This window comes from Acanthopagrus latus, chromosome 13 (genome assembly GCF_904848185.1).
Source record: "Acanthopagrus latus isolate v.2019 chromosome 13, fAcaLat1.1, whole genome shotgun sequence".
NCBI classification, from domain to species: Eukaryota; Metazoa; Chordata; class Actinopteri; order Spariformes; family Sparidae; genus Acanthopagrus; species Acanthopagrus latus.
The window spans coordinates 22,470,491-22,489,745 of record NC_051051.1 but is presented as its reverse complement, the minus strand read 5'-3'; the positions used below and the strand labels follow the sequence as shown (position 1 = coordinate 22,489,745).

Sequence of the window (19,255 nt, the reverse complement as noted above, 5' to 3'; positions counted from 1 at the left end):
TAAACAGACACACGGCGAAAAGCAGGTTGGCTGGACTTGAACCAGCAATGGAAGGATAACTGTCTATCAACCTACACGCTTCTGCTCTATTAACTGAGCTATCAAAGTAAGGACTCAGCTTGGAATAAACCTTCGTATTTTAACAAATGGACACATACGAAAGGCATGTCCTGGCAGAAAATGCCTGACATTGTTCTCATTGCACTTGAGGTATCTTTAATCTGCCATCTTGACATTTCAACCATAAATTACTTCACCTGACAAAGATCCACATCAGAGAAAGGTTACAGACATCATTAGAAGGTCACGCCTGTCATCAAACGACCATAACATAACGTGCATTCAAACTATGTTTTCTTATTTGACTTAAAGCAGGTGTTGTTTGTGTAACTCACGTAACTCCCACTGTTAGGCCAGCAGGTGCTTAAACGAACACACTTGTTGCCATGTTACGGTCCGTGTAGGTCTCTGTCATTGCTCTCTGAGTGCTTCCTTCGATAGCTCAGTTGGTGGAGCGGAGGACTGTAGGTGGGTCGCAACAGTTATCCTTAGGTTGCTGGTTCAAATCCGGCTCGAAGGAGGCTCTTTTCCTTGGCCTCTGTGTAGATTTTTGCCAATCGGAAAGCAACGGCTCTGGTTACTTGATTTTATCGGGCGCAAACACGTAGCTTGTCCACATCCAGCGGTACACTGAGTGACCGGCGTCAGCGTTGGCAAGTATACGGGGCCCTTGAGCTACTTTTTTCACGTGCCAGCGAACTGCCACACCTTAACTAAGGTCCAGGCCGTAGAGAGGTTGCAAAGGTCGCACAGTGAGATAAGCCACCAACAAGACCACCTTAGTTGATTCACAGAAGGTTAAGCATGTCCATCGACTAATGTCTAGTATCTCACGGTTTTTCGCTCATTACCTTTGCAACAGAAGAGAGGAAACTAAAGCCTCCTGGAGAATGCGGGCATCGATCCCGCTACCGCTCGCATGCTAAGCGAGCGCTCTACCATTTGAGCTAATTCCCCTTGCGGCCTCCTGCAAGGCACTGCGATCAGACCTCAGTTGGGTCCAGCTGTCTTGGCTTTTTATGGTCACACACCGCGTGCCCACACGAAGGAGCCCTGCGCTCAGAGACGAGGTGGCCGAGTGGTTAAGGCGATGGACTGCTAATCCATTGTGCTCTGCACGCGTGGGTTCGAATCCCATCCTCGTCGCACTTGAGGAATCTTTAATCGGCCATCTTCACATGTCAGCAAACTACCAAACTTCAACTGGCATTCAAGCTGTGTTTCACATCTGGCTTTTAAGCAGATGCTCGCTTCGCTCAGGCATGTTCGCCTAGAGGGCCCTGCCCGTCGTCCTCGTCTTTTCAGAATAGAAACAGTTGAAGGCAGTCTTTTTCAGAATAGAAAGAGTTGAAGGCAGTCTTTTTCAGAGCCGCCTGTTTCGTTGCGTGATTTCTCTGGGGAAAAAAACTCAAAGCCGTCCCACGTCCGCCGGTGAACGTAGTGGCCGACGGCAGTCTTCACCAATTATGTCACGAAACTCCCACTGTTAGGCCAGCAGGTGCTTAAACGAACACACTCGTTGCCATGTTACGGTCCGTGTAGGTCTCTGTCGTTCCTCTCTGAGCGCTTCCTTCGATAGCTCAGTTGGTAGAGCGGAGGACTGTAGGTGGGTCGCAACAGTTATCCTTAGGTCGCTGGCTCGAAGGAGGATCTTTTCCTTGGCCTCTGTGTAGATTTTTGCCAATCGGAAAGCAACGGCTCTGGTTACTTGATTTTATCGGGCGCAAACACGTAGCTTGTCCACATCCAGCGGTACACTGAGTGACCGGCGTCAGCGTTGGCAAGTATACGGGGCCCTTGAGCTACTTTTTTCGCGTGCCAGCGAACTGCCACACCTTAACTAAGGTCCAGGCCGTAGAGAGGTTGCAAAGGTCGCACAGTGAGATAAGCCACCAACAAGACCACCTTAGTTGATTCACAGAAGGTTAAGCATGTCCATCGACTAATGTCTAGTATCTCACGGTTTTTCGCTCATTACCTTTGCAACAGAAGAGAGGAAACTAAAGCCTCCTGGAGAATGCGGGCATCGATCCCGCTACCGCTCGCATGCTAAGCGAGCGCTCTACCATTTGAGCTAATTCCCCTTGCGGCCTCCTGCAAGGCACTGCGATCAGACCTCAGTTGGGTCCAGCTGTCTTGGCTTTTTATGGTCACACACCGCGTGCCCACACGAAGGAGCCCTGCGCTCAGAGACGAGGTGGCCGAGTGGTTAAGGCGATGGACTGCTAATCCATTGTGCTCTGCACGCGTGGGTTCGAATCCCATCCTCGTCGCACTTGAGGAATCTTTAATCGGCCATCTTCACATGTCAGCAAACTACCAAACTTCAACTGGCATTCAAGCTGTGTTTCACATCTGGCTTTTAAGCAGATGCTCGCTTCGCTCAGGCATGTTCGCCTAGAGGGCCCTGCCCGTCGTCCTCGTCTTTTCAGAATAGAAACAGTTGAAGGCAGTCTTTTTCAGAATAGAAAGAGTTGAAGGCAGTCTTTTTCAGAGCCGCCTGTTTCGTTGCGTGATTTCTCTGGGGAAAAAAACTCAAAGCCGTCCCACGTCCGCCGGTGAACGTAGTGGCCGACGGCAGTCTTCACCAATTATGTCACGAAACTCCCACTGTTAGGCCAGCAGGTGCTTAAACGAACACACTCGTTGCCATGTTACGGTCCGTGTAGGTCTCTGTCGTTCCTCTCTGAGCGCTTCCTTCGATAGCTCAGTTGGTAGAGCGGAGGACTGTAGGTGGGTCGCAACAGTTATCCTTAGGTCGCTGGTTCAAATCCGGCTCGAAGGAGGATCTTTTCCTTGGCCTCTGTGTAGATTTTTGCCAATCGGAAAGCAACGGCTCTGGTTACTTGATTTTATCGGGCGCAAACACGTAGCTTGTCCACATCCAGCGGTACACTGAGTGACCGGCGTCAGCGTTGGCAAGTATACGGGGCCCTTGAGCTACTTTTTTCGCGTGCCAGCGAACTGCCACACCTTAACTAAGGTCCAGGCCGCAGAGAGGTTGCAAAGGTCGCACAGTGAGATAAGCCACCAACAAGACCACCTTAGTTGATTCACAGAAGGTTAAGCATGTCCATCGACTAATGTCTAGTATCTCACGGTTTTTCGCTCATTACCTTTGCAACAGAAGAGAGGAAACTAAAGCCTCCTGGAGAATGCGGGCATCGATCCCGCTACCGCTCGCATGCTAAGCGAGCGCTCTACCATTTGAGCTAATTCCCCTTGCGGCCTCCTGCAAGGCACTGCGATCAGACCTCAGTTGGGTCCAGCTGTCTTGGCTTTTTATGGTCACACACCGCGTGCCCACACGAAGGAGCCCTGCGCTCAGAGACGAGGTGGCCGAGTGGTTAAGGCGATGGACTGCTAATCCATTGTGCTCTGCACGCGTGGGTTCGAATCCCATCCTTGTCGCGCATGAGGAATCTTTAATCGGCCATCTTCACATGTCAGCAAACTACCAAACTTCAACTGGCATTCAAGCTGTGTTTCACATCTGGCTTTTAAGCAGATGCTCGCTTCGCTCAGGCATGTTCGCCTAGAGGGCCCTGCCCGTCGTCCTCGTCTTTTCAGAATAGAAACAGTTGAAGGCAGTCTTTTTCAGAATAGAAAGAGTTGAAGGCAGTCTTTTTCAGAGCCGCCTGTTTCGTTGCGTGATTTCTCTGGGGAAAAAAACTCAAAGCCGTCCCACGTCCGCCGGTGAACGTAGTGGCCGACGGCAGTCTTCACCAATTATGTCACGAAACTCCCACTGTTAGGCCAGCAGGTGCTTAAACGAACACACTCGTTGCCATGTTACGGTCCGTGTAGGTCTCTGTCGTTCCTCTCTGAGCGCTTCCTTCGATAGCTCAGTTGGTAGAGCGGAGGACTGTAGGTGGGTCGCAACAGTTATCCTTAGGTCGCTGGTTCAAATCCGGCTCGAAGGAGGATCTTTTCCTTGGCCTCTGTGTAGATTTTTGCCAATCGGAAAGCAACGGCTCTGGTTACTTGATTTTATCGGGCGCAAACACGTAGCTTGTCCACATCCAGCGGTACACTGAGTGACCAGCGGTACACTGAGTGACCGGCGTCAGCGTTGGCAAGTATACGGGGCCCTTGAGCTACTTTTTTCGCGTGCCAGCGAACTGCCACACCTTAACTAAGGTCCAGGCCGTAGAGAGGTTGCAAAGGTCGCACAGTGAGATAAGCCACCAATAAGACAAGCCACCAATAAGACCACCTTAGTTGATTCACAGAAGGTTAAGCATGTCCATCGACTAATGTCTAGTATCTCACGGTTTTTCGCTCATTACCTTTGCAACAGAAGAGAGGAAACTAAAGCCTCCTGGAGAATGCGGGCATCGATCCCGCTACCGCTCGCATGCTAAGCGAGCGCTCTACCATTTGAGCTAATTCCCCTTGCGGCCTCCTGCAAGGCACTGCGATCAGACCTCAGTTGGGTCCAGCTGTCTTGGCTTTTTATGGTCACACACCGCGTGCCCACACGAAGGAGCCCTGCGCTCAGAGACGAGGTGGCCGAGTGGTTAAGGCGATGGACTGCTAATCCATTGTGCTCTGCACGCGTGGGTTCGAATCCCATCCTCGTCGCACTTGAGGAATCTTTAATCGGCCATCTTCACATGTCAGCAAACTACCAAACTTCAACTGGCATTCAAGCTGTGTTTCACATCTGGCTTTTAAGCAGATGCTCGCTTCGCTCAGGCATGTTCGCCTAGAGGGCCCTGCCTGTCGTCCTCGTCTTTTCAGAATAGAAACAGTTGAAGACAGTCTTTTTCAGAATAGAAAGAGTTGAAGGCAGTCTTTTTCAGAGCCGCCTGTTTCGTTGCGTGATTTCTCTGGGGAAAAAAACTCAAAGCCGTCCCACGTCCGCCGGTGAACGTAGTGGCCGACGGCAGTCTTCACCAATTATGTCACGAAACTCCCACTGTTAGGCCAGCAGGTGCTTAAACGAACACACTCGTTGCCATGTTACGGTCCGTGTAGGTCTCTGTCGTTCCTCTCTGAGCGCTTCCTTCGATAGCTCAGTTGGTAGAGCGGAGGACTGTAGGTGGGTCGCAACAGTTATCCTTAGGTCGCTGGTTCAAATCCGGCTCGAAGGAGGATCTTTTCCTTGGCCTCTGTGTAGATTTTTGCCAATCGGAAAGCAACGGCTCTGGTTACTTGATTTTATCGGGCGCAAACACGTAGCTTGTCCACATCCAGCGGTACACTGAGTGACCGGCGTCAGCGTTGGCAAGTATACGGGGCCCTTGAGCTACTTTTTTCGCGTGCCAGCGAACTGCCACACCTTAACTAAGGTCCAGGCCGTAGAGAGGTTGCAAAGGTCGCACAGTGAGATAAGCCACCAACAAGACCACCTTAGTTGATTCACAGAAGGTTAAGCATGTCCATCGACTAATGTCTAGTATCTCACGGTTTTTCGCTCATTACCTTTACAACAGAAGAGAGGAAACTAAAGCCTCCTGGAGAATGCGGGCATCGATCCCGCTACCGCTCGCATGCTAAGCGAGCGCTCTACCATTTGAGCTAATTCCCCTTGCGGCCTCCTGCAAGGCACTGCGATCAGACCTCAGTTGGGTCCAGCTGTCTTGGCTTTTTATGGTCACACACCGCGTGCCCACACGAAGGAGCCCTGCGCTCAGAGACGAGGTGGCCGAGTGGTTAAGGCGATGGACTGCTAATCCATTGTGCCCTGCACGCGTGGGTTCGAATCCCATCCTCGTCGCACTTGAGGAATCTTTAATCGGCCATCTTCACATGTCAGCAAACTACCAAACTTCAACTGGCATTCAAGCTGTGTTTCACATCTGGCTTTTAAGCAGATGCTGACTTCGCTCAGGCATGTTCGCCTAGAGGGCCCTGCCTGTCGTCCTCGTCTTTTCAGAATAGAAAGAGTTTAAGGCAGTCTTTTTCAGAGCCACCTGTTTCGTTGCGTGATTTCTCTGGGGAAAAAAACTCAAAGCCGTCCCACGTCCGCCGGTGAACGTAGTGGCCGACGGCAGTCTTCACCAATTATGTCACGAAACTCCCACTGTTAGGCCAGCAGGTGCTTAAACGAACACACTCGTTGCCATGTTACGGTCCGTGTAGGTCTCTGTCGTTCCTCTCTGAGCGCTTCCTTCGATAGCTCAGTTGGTAGAGCGGAGGACTGTAGGTGGGTCGCAACAGTTATCCTTAGGTCGCTGGTTCAAATCCGGCTCGAAGGAGGATCTTTTCCTTGGCCTCTGTGTAGATTTTTGCCAATCGGAAAGCAACGGCTCTGGTTACTTGATTTTATCGGGCGCAAGCACGTAGCTTGTCCACATCCAGCGGTACACTGAGTGACCGGCGTCAGCGTTGGCGAGTATACGGGGCCCTTGGGCTACTTTGTCTTTGATCCAGTGGTTGTGAAGGTCATGTCATGAGACAAACCATTAACAACACTACTTGAGTTGATTCACAGCATGGTAAGCCAGCTTCTTTTATTGCAATACATCCATCCTTCTGACCTGTCAGTCCAAGTGAGATGGGTTTGAGCCTATTCAATAGCTTCATTAAATGACTTCTAGGGGTTCGCATAGGACTGAGATGTGACTTTTTTGACCTAATAATCTCTGTAACTGGATAATTCAACTGATATGCACTTCATTAGTAACTCAAACAATTTTAATTGCTTCCCTGGCAGCAGAAATTCTGTTATTAATGAATGCATCCATCCATCCATCATCTGTACATTATATGTACGCCGCTTAATCCTCTGCAGGGTCGCGGGGGGGCTGGAGCCTATCCCAGCTGACTTAGGGCGAAGGCAGGAGACACCCTGGACAGGTCGCCAGTCTATCACAGGGCTACACATACAGCAAACTCCACACAGAAAGATCCCAGGCATCCCAACCGAACTTCTAGCTGTGAGGCGGCAGTGCTAACCACTGGGCCACTGTGCAGCCCTGAATGCATCCATTAATTAACTAATTGCATCAAAATTATATCAATTCATTCATATTTTGATCCAACAATTCCATGACAATATATATCAATGTCAAGACTAAAAGTATAATATTGCAAGAAACAATCCCGAGTTTTGAGAATTCCACATTTAATTAAAGTTTGTATAAAATTCCACCAACATAGCTTTGTCCATCTTCACATTGAAAATGCTATTAAATCATCTGGAAGAAGTAAAAGAACAAAATAGTAACTGCCAGACTTCATTTAACAATACAACACCACTTCACAAAAATCACACATATCACTGTAACAGGAAAGCATTTCTTAGTGTGATTCTTTTTTTTTAACGAACTGTATATTGTTTTCAACATCATTAACAAATGAGAAACACCATCTTGTTTGATTTTGAATTGACAAAATGTAAAGAGAAGTATCTTTATCATGTTTCAGTTGCATCTTACTGACTCCACCTCAGCTTCATGCAGACTAAACCATTTCGCAAAATCAAAATTCAATCAACTTATATTCAAGTTACAGTTCACTTCAATAAAAAACCGATCATTTGGCAGTATTGGAATGACTGTAAAACCCCAGAACACGGCACTGACATCTTTTCCCAAACTCTGCGGATGTGCAGGAAATTGCAGGGTCAGGAACAGTGTACTGTAGGACAATCTGACTGCATCCGTTTATCCTGAGGGGCTTTCAGGTATATCTGTGAGAGGAGTGGGCAGGAGACCCATTAGACTGGGTAAGAGACCCGTTGTAGTTGGGGAAACTGGTGTAGCATGGTGGGTGGTCATATTCAGAAGGAGATCCAATACTATTGCTGGATGAGTCATCCATAGAGGGTTCCTGCAAAAAGGGTGACATGAATATGAAGCTGTGTGAAGATGGAACAAAACAGCATCGCACAAGCCAGGTAATGGATGTGTCAGGTGGAATCTAGGGATAAGGCAGCCTGTATGTGTAGCCTGAGAGGCGAAGCCCAGGGATCAGAAGGTGCTAGCATTGCATCAGACTTTTAGCCTTGCAGCCTTTTGTGAATCACAGGATGGGAATCGTAGTAATGAGATGGATACCTTTTGCTGCAAGACGTAAAGTGAAGTTACTGCATGTATTCCGTTGTGCTCAGTCATTTTTGGAAGAACATCATCTGTTGTAAAGAAACAAACAAAATATTGGATTGTCATTCATACAGATTCCTCTATAGAGATTATTCTTGTCTTATTGTAAATTATCTGATCACTTTTTGTCACAATGGAGTATTTATTCAGAATAATAATTCCATACCTGTGTGACTGATTGGTGAGCGATGAGAGTGGTCACTGAACCTTGAGAGAGGCTTTTGAACGGGTTGATTAGACCTTACAAAGACACAATGGTGTGAATGTATTAATGTGGTACAATGTTTATCTGCACCCCACCCCTGCCTTTATAAACTCTAAAATCAGTCCTGCACTGTGAAGGGTTGATTTTAAAGCCTTTTAGCAATTCTTACTTTTTGGAAGGCGTCCAGCAGGCACACACTGTTACCAAGGTGATAAGGAGGAAGATGCCGCCAGTGGACAGGATGATATAGAGGGAACTTCTTCCTGGTAGGATATGCAGAATTACAGTTTCTGAGCAGTAAGCACTTAACAGAACAACACAGGGACATACAAGACAGGATTTTATAGTTTATGATTGTTGAAAATATGTTTATAAATCATGTAAGCAGCGTGGTTCTAGAGATGGTGATATCTGTGAGTTGATCCACCTCTTTCAATTAGACTGAAATATTTCAACACATTTTTAATGGATTTCAATTACATTTGGTAGATATTTAGGGTGCTCAGACAATAAATCCTTATCACTTTGATTGGTAAAACATGTTGCACAGACGGACATTCTCTGGCCACACATAAACCCGAGACTTCTCCTCTGCCACCCCCATGAGGTTGACTTTTTAATTGTTTTTTAAGATCTCAACAGCTGTTGGGTGGATTGGATGAAAAGTGAGTACACATGACGTTCCCCTCAGAATGAATAGTAATCAGTGCTGATGTCTCTACTTTTTGTTTCAGATCAGTTTTTTCTAGTTTGTCTAATACATAAGTGAATGAAGAAATAATTGTCAACCAAATGAGATTCATTAACCAAACTTGTCTCAGTGTTTCATGTAATAAGCAAATGTTCTTGGTGGTCGGCAATCAATGGGCTTTGTTACTGGTCTGCAACCTCCACTTTTTCACTCTTACAAACAGCATAAGGTAGCCTCCACCACCAAAATCGACTATTTTTGCAACATTTAAAAAGTGAATATTTGCTTGTCAATTACATGAGATTGTCCTTTGGGAGGTTCAAGGTTTTTCTCACTGGTTAGCCCATCTGTGTTCTCCTGATAAAAGTGTATCAAACTTATTTTTAGCTTCCATGAAACCTTAATCTACTGCATCATGTCACTTATCCAGAGCCTGTGTTCCCCATAGTAACAGAAGGCCTGTCATCTTTCTTATTGTTTGGTACAGCACATCTTTCATTCTTGAAGATCTGTGTTAACTACATAATCGAGTGAGTCCTGCTAACACTATTTATTTTGCTTAGCCCACTTAGCTGATGCTTCTAGCCTTTAAAGCACCACATCACTATGTCTTCTATGATTTGTTTAACTCTTGTTGAAACTACAACCAGTCAGTAAGACAGTATCACCTACTGTAGACAGTCAGTCTGATAGGCAGGCTTGTCATGTTGCCCACAGGATTCTCCACTGCACAGCTGTATATGTCATCATCTGCCATCAGCACGCGTGTGATGGTCAACAGCTTCTGATCAGGTGACAGCATAAACCTCGTCACATTGGTCAGTGGCTTTCCACCTTTGAACCACCTGTATGTAGTCCTGGTTCCATTGTCATGGGAGCAGTTGAGGATGACGTTTTCACTGAGCTCTAGCACCGATGAAGACTCCATGTCGATATAGGGCCTGGATATAGACTCTGGTTGAAGAAACAGTGGATACAATAGTTTTTAACATGTAAATAGACAGTAATGACAAAACACATGCCGTCCTCCATGTTATTATATAATTATTTTTAATACTTCTGACTGGATGATTATCATGGCTATTCTGGTTCCACAAGCTGCAGTCTGTCTCTGCCCTCACTTACTTATTTATACCTACATTTGGAGACATCCAAACCAGGCTGGAAGCACACCAGTGATGTTCTGTCACATTTTAGGTTCATATGGTGAACTTTTTTGCAACAATGCATACAGCTGATGCGGAGAACAATTAACATTCATTTAGTGCAGTGTTTCTGTTCTCTGGACCCAAACCTACATTTGACCTACTTAATAACTGTTGGGCAAGCTCTTTTTCTTTTTTCTTTTAAATTAAGAATAGTGAAAAAAAAGTCCTCTCTGAACCTCTCATTCCTTTCTTTGCACTCAATAATTTTAGTTTAAGCTAGCAGTTTAACTCTTATCTGCAACATGTATACATCTGTTTCAGGTATGAATGACCCCCTTTATCATTGTCTCGTGATGTAGGTGCCATCTTAGGCCCTACATCACATCACATTCTCTTTAAGTTGTCACAAGAAGGTCAAAATGCTGGATAGTCAAACTGTTCTTTAGCTTAAAAAGTCTTTAATATCAGCGCTGATAATGTTGCTAGTGATGTAGCCAAATCTCTTGGGCCCCTACATATATTCAAACATTTGTAAACATTTCCCTGTTTTTCTGGAGACCTTCCCAACGGTAATTCTCTATACATTGGATCGATTATTTTTTTACAGTTGAAAAAAAAAACGTGTCAGTTCTGGAGGAAATCCATGTTATTGCTAAACTACCACGATATGCAATTTGTCTCTGATAAACTAATATCATCTTATTATATAGGCCATGGATCTACATAAAGACTATGACATCCATTATAGAGGAAGACAAAATTGTTGTTTTGCAAGGCCAGAGTCGGTTTCAAGTCTTGACACTCAAGTTCCAAAAGTACAATTAATATTGCAATACAGTTTTGTGGAAATTGGAGATTGGAGTTATACTGTTGTCAAGGTAACAAAATTCATGACATTTGGCTGATGTTTGAGGGCATCAGTTGGCATGGGACTGCATTCTTCTCCCTGACACAAACGTTGTTCCTCCCTCCTACTCCTCTTCAGGATACAGGTGACCTTCACACTGCCTTCTGTGTGGGCAGGATTGATGTCATTCCATCATTTGTCACGTCCATCACTGAGGTCTAACATGTTAGGAGGTAAAAGCAAGTTATTGTAGATCTGTTCCTAAGAGGTAAGAGGTGAACATGGGCCACATTAAGTCCTAATACAAAAGGGATTAACATGGGCAGTGTTTTCAGGAAGTCTACAGGGCCAGCAGTGCCACTTCTACCAGTACTGCTGACCATATAAAAACATTACCCTTATACTTATCAGTACAGTGCAGTTTTAACCTGCTAGGGTGGGAAAATTAAGCTTTTGTCATTTTTAATGGAACTGTTGATCTGATGGCATGGGCCACTTATGCCCCCTTAGACTGACAGCTCTGTGCGACAAGTAAACAAAATACCACTTCTACCAACAGCATCATAAACAATAAAGTCTAGAAATATTTTGAAATGCTCATAGTGGCTGAATTCAAATGAGACCATGTTGGTTCTGTCAATACGTAAAAGCTGTGAAAAGATTAAGCTTAAGTGTACAGCAGAATCTTTATCACCTGCTGCGCTTCGATTATGGGCTGATCCTTGTCATACCAACTGCCTTCCTGTGCTCCATTTAACCGGACTTCCTTACCATTGATGCCACATAACAAGCAGCATTCAGGCATGGCCAAATGGAGTCCTTTCATGCTATTCCCATTGTAGCCCCCTTACAGCTACATCCTGACTAGAGGCCTAATCAGCCAAAGTGAAAACATCTTATTCTCAGGAAGGTAACACCAAGACCTGTGATCAGGCGCTGATCACTGGAAGTAGACTCGAAAGTAGAAAAAAATGTTGCTAACTCTTTTTTCACTTGCATTTTTCCTTATAATGAATACATAATAATATAACACACTAATGTAATACACTCACAGGCCTTCAGTGTCATGACCATACTGAGACACATTCACATGCTACTGGAATGGCCCAATTTCCAGAATTGGGAAGTCGTTCTGATGCCAAAAATAAGTTGTTTAGCATTTCATTGTCTAGATTGACACAACAACACATTGACAACTATCTCCAGTATTTGAGTGACAAAGCAGCACAAAGGAATCATTACAGTGACTCTACAACCATGACTTTTGTAAAGGTTTCTTACCATCAAGCCAGCATTTACTGTCGTCCACTATGTCAACTTGGCAATTTATGTACCAACATTTTCTCAAACTCCGAGGGCATTCACATGAATTTTCCCAGTCAGAAAAATGTTTATTCAACATTTTTGACAGTGCATGAACACACAGTCTGACTAACAAATATATATATATAGAGGCTGCTGTTGTTCAGAGTCGACTCCTGAACATCAAGCAGAGGACTGCAGGCCTGCAGGGATATCATATACCAGGATTTTCATTAGTCAAGACTGGACTGCTAGTCATCAGTCAGTGGCATGAATGAACCCTTACATAAATTTTAGAGTCATACAGGGAACCTGTCCTCTTACCGTCCACAGTGAGTGTGATGCTGCCCTCTCCTGTAAAGGTATCATCAGTGATAGAGATCTCCACGTCATAAATTCCATCATCAGAGAGTCTGAGGTTGTGGAGAAGCAGAGTCCCATTCTCAAATACCAGGATGCGGTCTCGGTACTCAGGCCTCAAGGTGCCGATGATGTCAGTTCCAATCGACTGGACAAGAGTGACAGACTTTTCTCTCTGCAGCTGCCACTTGATGACCGGCAGGTCGAGGCTGAAACTGCTGTAGCGGACCGACAGAAGGGCCTCCCCTCCTACTGTACCTCTGATGAGGGTGTTGGGGATAGTCATATTCACCGCCAGCACCCCACCTGCACAGAAATATGCGAGAGAGATTACTGTGTCAGATATCCACACCATTCCAACATCACACACACCATAGTCAGTTTAAGCCTTGTATTTTGATTGGCTGATGGTTGTTTTGGTGACTGCTAATATTCACAAATGTTCACAAACCACTCCAGCTGCATCTCTTCTAAACCTTTACCTTTTAAGGCAGAGCAGTTGATACAAAAGCAGTGAGGTTGAGAAAAAGGGTTTAACGTTTATTGGCCATCTGGCAAACTGTGTGACATACTGTAGACAGGTACACCTAAAATTGATGAGGTGTTGATTCAATTTAATGATCATTTTTTTACAGAGAGATGTTTCTATTAGCCTGTTTTCATTTACATAAATGGGGTGGCCAAAATTAGAGCCTACTTACCTATATCGTGATTTACATAAATGTTGGATTAATGCAGGACTGTCTTATTAAATATAGTGCATTGGTTTTTCATGTCGTAATGCCTTATTTTATGCTTTTTATGGGCTCATTATTTTATCACAAAAAAATGACTACTGAAAAAGGCAAACAGCTACTACACTAGGACAATCCTCACCAAATACAAGGAGAAATTAGTGTTAGCATTAGTGTTGTAGATGATAACCAACATAATTACTATATGTCAGTTAATCAAAATTTTTATTTTTCAAGTAAAGATTGCAGCTATGAAAAATGGGTCGCGTCAGTAAGTTTTAGCGAAGGCTTGCTGTTGAATCTTCACAAGCTAGCTCTAGGCTGATTTAACCCAGTTATCTTACTGTCAGTTGGCTAACGTTCTGTGGCAAGAAGAACTCCACTCACTGTAACATCCTATGACAATGGCTTCTCCTCAACTAGATGATACAAACTAAACAGCATCAGAAGATTCATTTTTATCAGCACAAGGGATTTTGATATTTCAACGAGCCTCTGGTCAGCGTTTATGTCATTGTCAAAATGTATCAGTCAAAGTTAACTAGCCGCCAAAAACGTCAACATAAATTTAAGTTTATATTCATAGGCTTTCAGTTTACAGTGGACAGTTCATGCCTACACTGTAGTTTGATATTTCAAATGTCATATTTATGTCTGCCAGTCAGTTTACACTAGCTGCAAAGAGTCTTTCGTTGCCTCAAGGTGATTTTCTTAAAATGTCTCAGTTTTTGGTGTCCTGACCAGGGTGAGTTTGCTGCCATGACCTTATTACTGGCCAAACTAACACAGTAATGCTTAGAGATGTTATAATTTTATTTACATTTTACCAGCTTGGCAATAAGTAATGATAAAAAAGAAAAGACATCAAGAGGAATATATCCACTATCCATGGTGGTCTAAGATATTAAACGTTATTATATTACACTTTTTTATAGTTTCACAGTCAACCCTTAACTTTTAGTTGCTGAGAATCATAAATCTGTGGAACTTTGTGGCATTGTTCATCTTTACAGCCCCCATTATTTCAACCTGAATCTTAATTCTGTTGCAACCCCAGACACAACATTGTTGATATTGGACAATTCTGCAAACCTGCACATTGTTTTCATTAGATTTTTTTCAATGATTTATTTCTATAATTTAAAAAAAAACAAAAAACAATATTAATTGTATGTATCCTCAGAAGGATGCAAACCCCCAACTCTTACATTCTGCCTTGCTACATAAAGGACATACCACTTCCTGCACTGGCACTGAGCGTTGGCATGAGACATAAGTATACTGTGCGCTGAGGAATCATCCGATATGAATGTAATTTGTAGGGATGCTGGACTGCCTGTTTCAGTAGGTTTAGGAAAATTAATTTACAGTTCTTGCAAAAACTAATGTAGATGGTCTTCACTGATCACTGTCCTTGTTAGTTCCATGGTTTTTTTTAACTACAGCGAGTGTCACAGCAGTTAGCTGAAGGCCAGTGTGGGCACCACACCCCATCGTTGCTGTATACTGGAGCCAGTTTGCATGGCAGATCCACATCACCATGGTAACAGCTGTCAGTCCTTGGGATGGGCCAGCATGAGCCAACAAAAGTGGGTATTGTTTGTTCAAATTTCCTTCTTGGCAGTTCATGAAAAGAGCACTGGGGGCAATCCAGATGCCAGTGCTAGCTTTGCAGAAACAGAGCAGCTCAGTGACTCTGCTGCTAACCGCAACAATGGCAGGACAGTGATGAGATGCATCTGAAAATAACTAAACATCTGAAAACACTGGTTCTGGTACAGCCTGTAGGCACAATTACTGTATTACTTACAAAGGGTGGGCACAAGACTAGGAACACCCACACAGTCTGATGCAATCCAATTCCCCAACAACAAATGACACCTTTGTGATGTCTGTAAAGCGCGGATGCCATAATTTGTGGTAATTTTGAATGTGTTACAATATTATGCATTACACTTCAGAAATAACAATAAACGCACCTTTTAAAATGCCCTTTCACTTATTTCAGTTATCTGCTGTATGTCTAATAAACAATCCTAATGGTTTATTATATCAATATCTTATAGTATATGTTTTTCTAATTTAATGCAATTTTGGGGTTGTTGTTATTTTATTGGATTGCTTTTTATTTTGTCATCGTAAAGCACTTTGTAACTCTTTTAAAAGGTGATACAGAAATATAGCGTGTTGTCATTAATACATTAATATACATTATATATTACCATAAGGATGCAACTTTAAAACCACCCTGCAGTTACCCCTTGCATTTGGTACGTCCCTCTGACTCCCAGTTAGTATTGAGAAAGCTAAATCATAAGCAATAATTAACTGATTATACTGAGAATCTGAGTGATTATTGCAATAATCTACTAGCAAGACCCTCTGGTTCATTCTAACTAGTTGCTGCATTTGTAAGGAGTGAAGAGCAAACAACCAAAATCACATCTGCAATTTGAGACTTTTTTGATTCTTTCATACTGAAGCAAAACAACCAACAATAAAACAACATTTAGATAAAAATACTTCATCTGTTCAACTGTTGATTACTTGTGACTTTGTATTAATGACACAGTGCATTAATATGCAAGTGAAACAGCAGACCACTGTTATGCAAAAGTGATCTATTTAGTATTGAAGACGGTTCTGAAGTAGAAAATGTGACTTACCTGGATTGAAGGAACCAAGACACACAAGCAATAAAATCTGGGAGAATATTTTGGCTTTTGAAGGAGTCTCCTTCACTGCCTTCATCTTGGGTCTCAAGCTTTGTTTTTGTCCCAGACAACCAGCATGATTTGTGACACTGGGCAGGACGGAGAACACAGTCGTTCATTCAGCCTCTGCTGGGACTGAGTACATGTTGTTCTCAAAAGCCAATGTAGAAGCAGGACAAAAGTGTGTGTGTGTGTGTGTGTGTGTGTGTGTCTGGATGTCCGCTTTGTATGTTTAGATAGCTTAGTCTAAATAATTATTATTACACTACTATGTGATATGCTCATGAAAAGACGTCAGTGTTCATCACCACACAATATGAATGTGTCAGTGTAGTTTAACAAAATGTGTTTTGCTTGTCTGACAGCCTTCCAGTCCTGGAGCTAAATTTATAAAGTATAACTGGGAGTGGTTTCAGAGGAAGTGCCATGAGGTATTCGATATAAAGAAGCTGATCCATTGGGAAGCATGAATGTAATCAGTAAACATCATAGCTATCATCCCATTAGACTTTTATATTTCCAGTGCAAACAAAGTCATTTTGTTCCAATGTTGGTGCCACAGGGAAGGTAAAGGACATATCAATAACCCGAACCAGAGTTTACATACTGTGGATGATTTGGTTGACATTATTTATAATATCTTTGGGATGGAAAGAATGATCTTTTCTATTAGATTACAACAGGACAAGCTTTTGAAAAGATGGGAAAGTTTATTCTGTACATTAAACCAATATGACATAATAATAATAATATAAATATTTTTTTTCTCTCTTTTGTAAAGTGATTTGATTGTTATTAAGGCATTAAGGTGCAGATCTGAATAAAGGGATGATCCAGGATTTTTTTTTTCTGATTGATTGTATTATTGATCTTGGCACAGATAGTGAATAACATTGTCTTCATAAAATATGATCCGGTATCAAGCAAATCAGTGAATCAAGTTATAAATGTTTGTTTTTGTACAGTAATAAGTAGAAAACTCTACTCCAGCAAGGTCTTTCTGACCTGGAACCTTCGCTCTGTGCCACTTACTTACTGCTTAAAGATTGACTGATGGGTGGATGACATGAAATTATTTGTTGAAATTGGTTTGCTTCACCTTCATAAGCACACCTGGCAGTTTATTTTCAAGGATGAAGACACGACTGGATTTTACTATACAAATACAGTAATTGTATTGTTTTGGCATACAAGGTTAAGTAGCTAACCATGGATATCATCCAAAATGGTTAAAAAGGCATTTTTTCATTTCAGCTTGACATTAACATTGACTTGTAGATTAATACTTTCTACAAACCAATTATTCTTAAACAGCGCAGTGGAGATTTTGATTTCCTCTGAGTTGTTTTGTTGTACTAGTAGCTGTTACATATCTAAAGACTAAATTATAGGTGGTTAAATTGAGATTGATACTGTGCTTTCGAGAAAGATGTTGGATTAGGCTTGATTGAATTAAAGGGGAATGTTGGGCCATGGCAGAGGTATGTGCCCCCTGGCTGCAAGTCGAAGTGTCCGTGAGCAAGATGAACCCCAAATTGATCCTGATGAGCAGTTGCGTGGCAGCCTCCGCCTTCACAACAAATTGATGCTCCCTGTCTTTTTTCATTTCTAGAGAGAAATAACAACATGGCAAGCCAATGAATTGCCTGCAGAGGGCGACCACTAAAAGAACTAAAAGGAAGACCAGTCCTGACGAGACATCCCCCAGGAAAAGAACAAGAGTGTCTGAACCTGGACCCCAAAAGCTATCGTTGGGAGAATCTCTGCAGCAGATTATTGGAGAGGAATCTCAGAGAAGGCAGAGAGGATCAGTCATCAAGGAAGATGAAGAGGAGGTTTGACGAGGATGACACCATCCTCCTCAGTGGACACCAGCGGTGGTAAGTTGATTGTTCAGGTTTTCAGGATCCTTTAAAGGCATAGAAATGTCAATTAACTGGTATATTTGCATTTCGATCTCAACAGACTTCAGTTCACCTAATTTACCAAAGGAAAACAAATTTCTCACTTAACTGTAGTGCAGTTCAGTGGCAGATAGTTTAGTCTACGACGATTTCTGATGGAGCAAAAAAACAAACATTGAAAGCAATCAATACAAACTGGTTTGGAAGAGAGAACTCTTATTACAACCATCAGTATTGCAATGCTAGTAGGTCTGAATAATGGGGTTAAAATTTGTGCACATCTTGCTTTAAGTTACAGTATATCAAAATACCATCTCAGAGATCCTCACCTCTCTTTTTCTGTCTGTCTCTCAGATCATACTGAAACAGTTTGTTGATGTAGCAAAAGAACTTGAGGATAGAAACCTGTTTCACCAGGACAAGAATGTGGAACATATCCTGATTGAGACTGGCTCAGATGTCCTGCACATTCGCCTCATGGCTGGCTTTTTTTCCCACCTGCAGGTCCTGTGCCAGCGCCAGCCGTCCGAGGACAGAGGCTCTCTCTACGCATTGAATATCATAATTGAAGATGATGTATGTGAAGACTTATGTGCGTGCAGCCATAAGGGAATAAACAATCAATTGTGGAAAGAATTTGATTGGAAACTAAAAATTTGATATTTCAACTCTACTTTTGTCATCTCTTTATATGTTAAGGAATGCTTGGTTGCTTTCTGTTGGAGTAATTGTGTAAAGATCGGTGATCACACACGCCTTTTGGGACTGTCCAGTAATTCATTCTTTTTAGCAGTCAGTGAGTTTGACAAATCAAGTGGGTTTCCCCCAATAAATGAGAATCATTTTTTTAAAAAGTGGGCAGATCTATCTACCAGACAGAAATGTTTTCTATTTGTCATTGTGTCAAACAGATGAAATATGGTTTTGTTGCTTGCCTTCTATCTTCTGCTTGATTGAAGGAAGAAGATAACTCGTGTTATAAATAAGATGATGCAGTGAATAAGCCAATCAAGAAAATGAATAACTGCTGAAATAAAACAAAATAAAATATAAATAATAATTTAAAAAATATATATCTGCTTAACATAAGCAATACATTCAACATGAATCACATTACATTTGTGTAAATTAACATTGGATCCAGAAGGATCCAGATGTCCAGAAATGTGTAACTGTGACTTTAAGGATCTACATCATCACTATCCACCAATGAAGGAAGACAGTGAGTTGCTTAGAAAC

General features: G+C 42.9%; 1 protein-coding gene, 1 long non-coding RNA gene and 15 other non-coding genes across 19 annotated transcripts; 11 read left to right on the top strand and 6 right to left on the bottom strand.

Annotated features, from left to right (window-relative positions):
* Positions 1–491: 491 nt before the first annotated feature.
* On the top strand, positions 492–580 carry trnay-gua. Its single transcript is given in 2 exon segments — positions 492–528; positions 545–580. It is a non-coding gene; the product is annotated as a tRNA-Tyr (tRNA).
* Positions 581–944: 364 nt separating this feature from the next.
* Positions 945–1,017, bottom strand: trnaa-agc. Its single transcript has one exon. It is a non-coding gene; the product is annotated as a tRNA-Ala (tRNA).
* Positions 1,018–1,124: 107 nt separating this feature from the next.
* Positions 1,125–1,206, top strand: trnas-gcu. Its single transcript has one exon. It is a non-coding gene; the product is annotated as a tRNA-Ser (tRNA).
* Positions 1,207–2,071: 865 nt separating this feature from the next.
* On the bottom strand, positions 2,072–2,144 carry trnaa-agc. The gene has a single exon. It is a non-coding gene; the product is annotated as a tRNA-Ala (tRNA).
* Positions 2,145–2,251: 107 nt separating this feature from the next.
* On the top strand, positions 2,252–2,333 carry trnas-gcu. The gene has a single exon. It is a non-coding gene; the product is annotated as a tRNA-Ser (tRNA).
* Positions 2,334–2,756: 423 nt separating this feature from the next.
* Positions 2,757–2,845, top strand: trnay-gua. The gene is given in 2 exon segments: positions 2,757–2,793; positions 2,810–2,845. It is a non-coding gene; the product is annotated as a tRNA-Tyr (tRNA).
* A 364-nt stretch (positions 2,846–3,209) lies between these two features.
* On the bottom strand, positions 3,210–3,282 carry trnaa-agc. Its single transcript has one exon. It is a non-coding gene; the product is annotated as a tRNA-Ala (tRNA).
* A 107-nt stretch (positions 3,283–3,389) lies between these two features.
* Positions 3,390–3,471, top strand: trnas-gcu. Its single transcript has one exon. It is a non-coding gene; the product is annotated as a tRNA-Ser (tRNA).
* A 423-nt stretch (positions 3,472–3,894) lies between these two features.
* On the top strand, positions 3,895–3,983 carry trnay-gua. The gene is given in 2 exon segments: positions 3,895–3,931; positions 3,948–3,983. It is a non-coding gene; the product is annotated as a tRNA-Tyr (tRNA).
* A 399-nt stretch (positions 3,984–4,382) lies between these two features.
* Positions 4,383–4,455, bottom strand: trnaa-agc. The gene has a single exon. It is a non-coding gene; the product is annotated as a tRNA-Ala (tRNA).
* A 107-nt stretch (positions 4,456–4,562) lies between these two features.
* On the top strand, positions 4,563–4,644 carry trnas-gcu. Its single transcript has one exon. It is a non-coding gene; the product is annotated as a tRNA-Ser (tRNA).
* A 423-nt stretch (positions 4,645–5,067) lies between these two features.
* trnay-gua lies at positions 5,068–5,156 on the top strand. Its single transcript is given in 2 exon segments — positions 5,068–5,104; positions 5,121–5,156. It is a non-coding gene; the product is annotated as a tRNA-Tyr (tRNA).
* Positions 5,157–5,520: 364 nt separating this feature from the next.
* On the bottom strand, positions 5,521–5,593 carry trnaa-agc. The gene has a single exon. It is a non-coding gene; the product is annotated as a tRNA-Ala (tRNA).
* Positions 5,594–5,700: 107 nt separating this feature from the next.
* Positions 5,701–5,782, top strand: trnas-gcu. The gene has a single exon. It is a non-coding gene; the product is annotated as a tRNA-Ser (tRNA).
* Positions 5,783–6,174: 392 nt separating this feature from the next.
* Positions 6,175–6,263, top strand: trnay-gua. Its single transcript is given in 2 exon segments — positions 6,175–6,211; positions 6,228–6,263. It is a non-coding gene; the product is annotated as a tRNA-Tyr (tRNA).
* Positions 6,264–7,132: 869 nt separating this feature from the next.
* LOC119031304 (hepatocyte cell adhesion molecule-like) lies at positions 7,133–16,223 on the bottom strand. Of its 2 annotated transcripts, none has more exons than XM_037119686.1 (7): positions 16,065–16,223; positions 12,629–12,970; positions 9,680–9,961; positions 8,486–8,579; positions 8,278–8,351; positions 8,067–8,140; positions 7,133–7,839 (listed from the first exon to the last, which is right to left on the bottom strand). In XM_037119686.1, the coding sequence occupies exons 1-7, from the start codon at positions 16,147–16,149 to the stop codon at positions 7,690–7,692; spliced, it is 1,101 nt and encodes a 366-aa protein (XP_036975581.1). In that variant the 5' UTR covers positions 16,150–16,223; the 3' UTR covers positions 7,133–7,689. The 2 variants fall into 2 exon arrangements, with proteins under 2 accessions (XP_036975581.1, XP_036975582.1); XM_037119687.1 differs by lacking the exon at positions 16,065–16,223 and adding an exon at positions 14,635–14,753.
* Positions 14,613–18,649, top strand: LOC119031305. Of its 2 annotated transcripts, XR_005078568.1 has the most exons (4): positions 14,613–14,742; positions 14,820–14,987; positions 17,725–17,992; positions 18,371–18,586. It is a non-coding gene; the product is annotated as an uncharacterized LOC119031305 (long non-coding RNA). The 2 variants fall into 2 exon arrangements; XR_005078567.1 differs by lacking the exon at positions 14,613–14,742 and having other exon boundaries at positions 14,851–14,987; positions 18,521–18,649.
* The last annotated feature ends 606 nt before the right edge of the window (positions 18,650–19,255 follow it).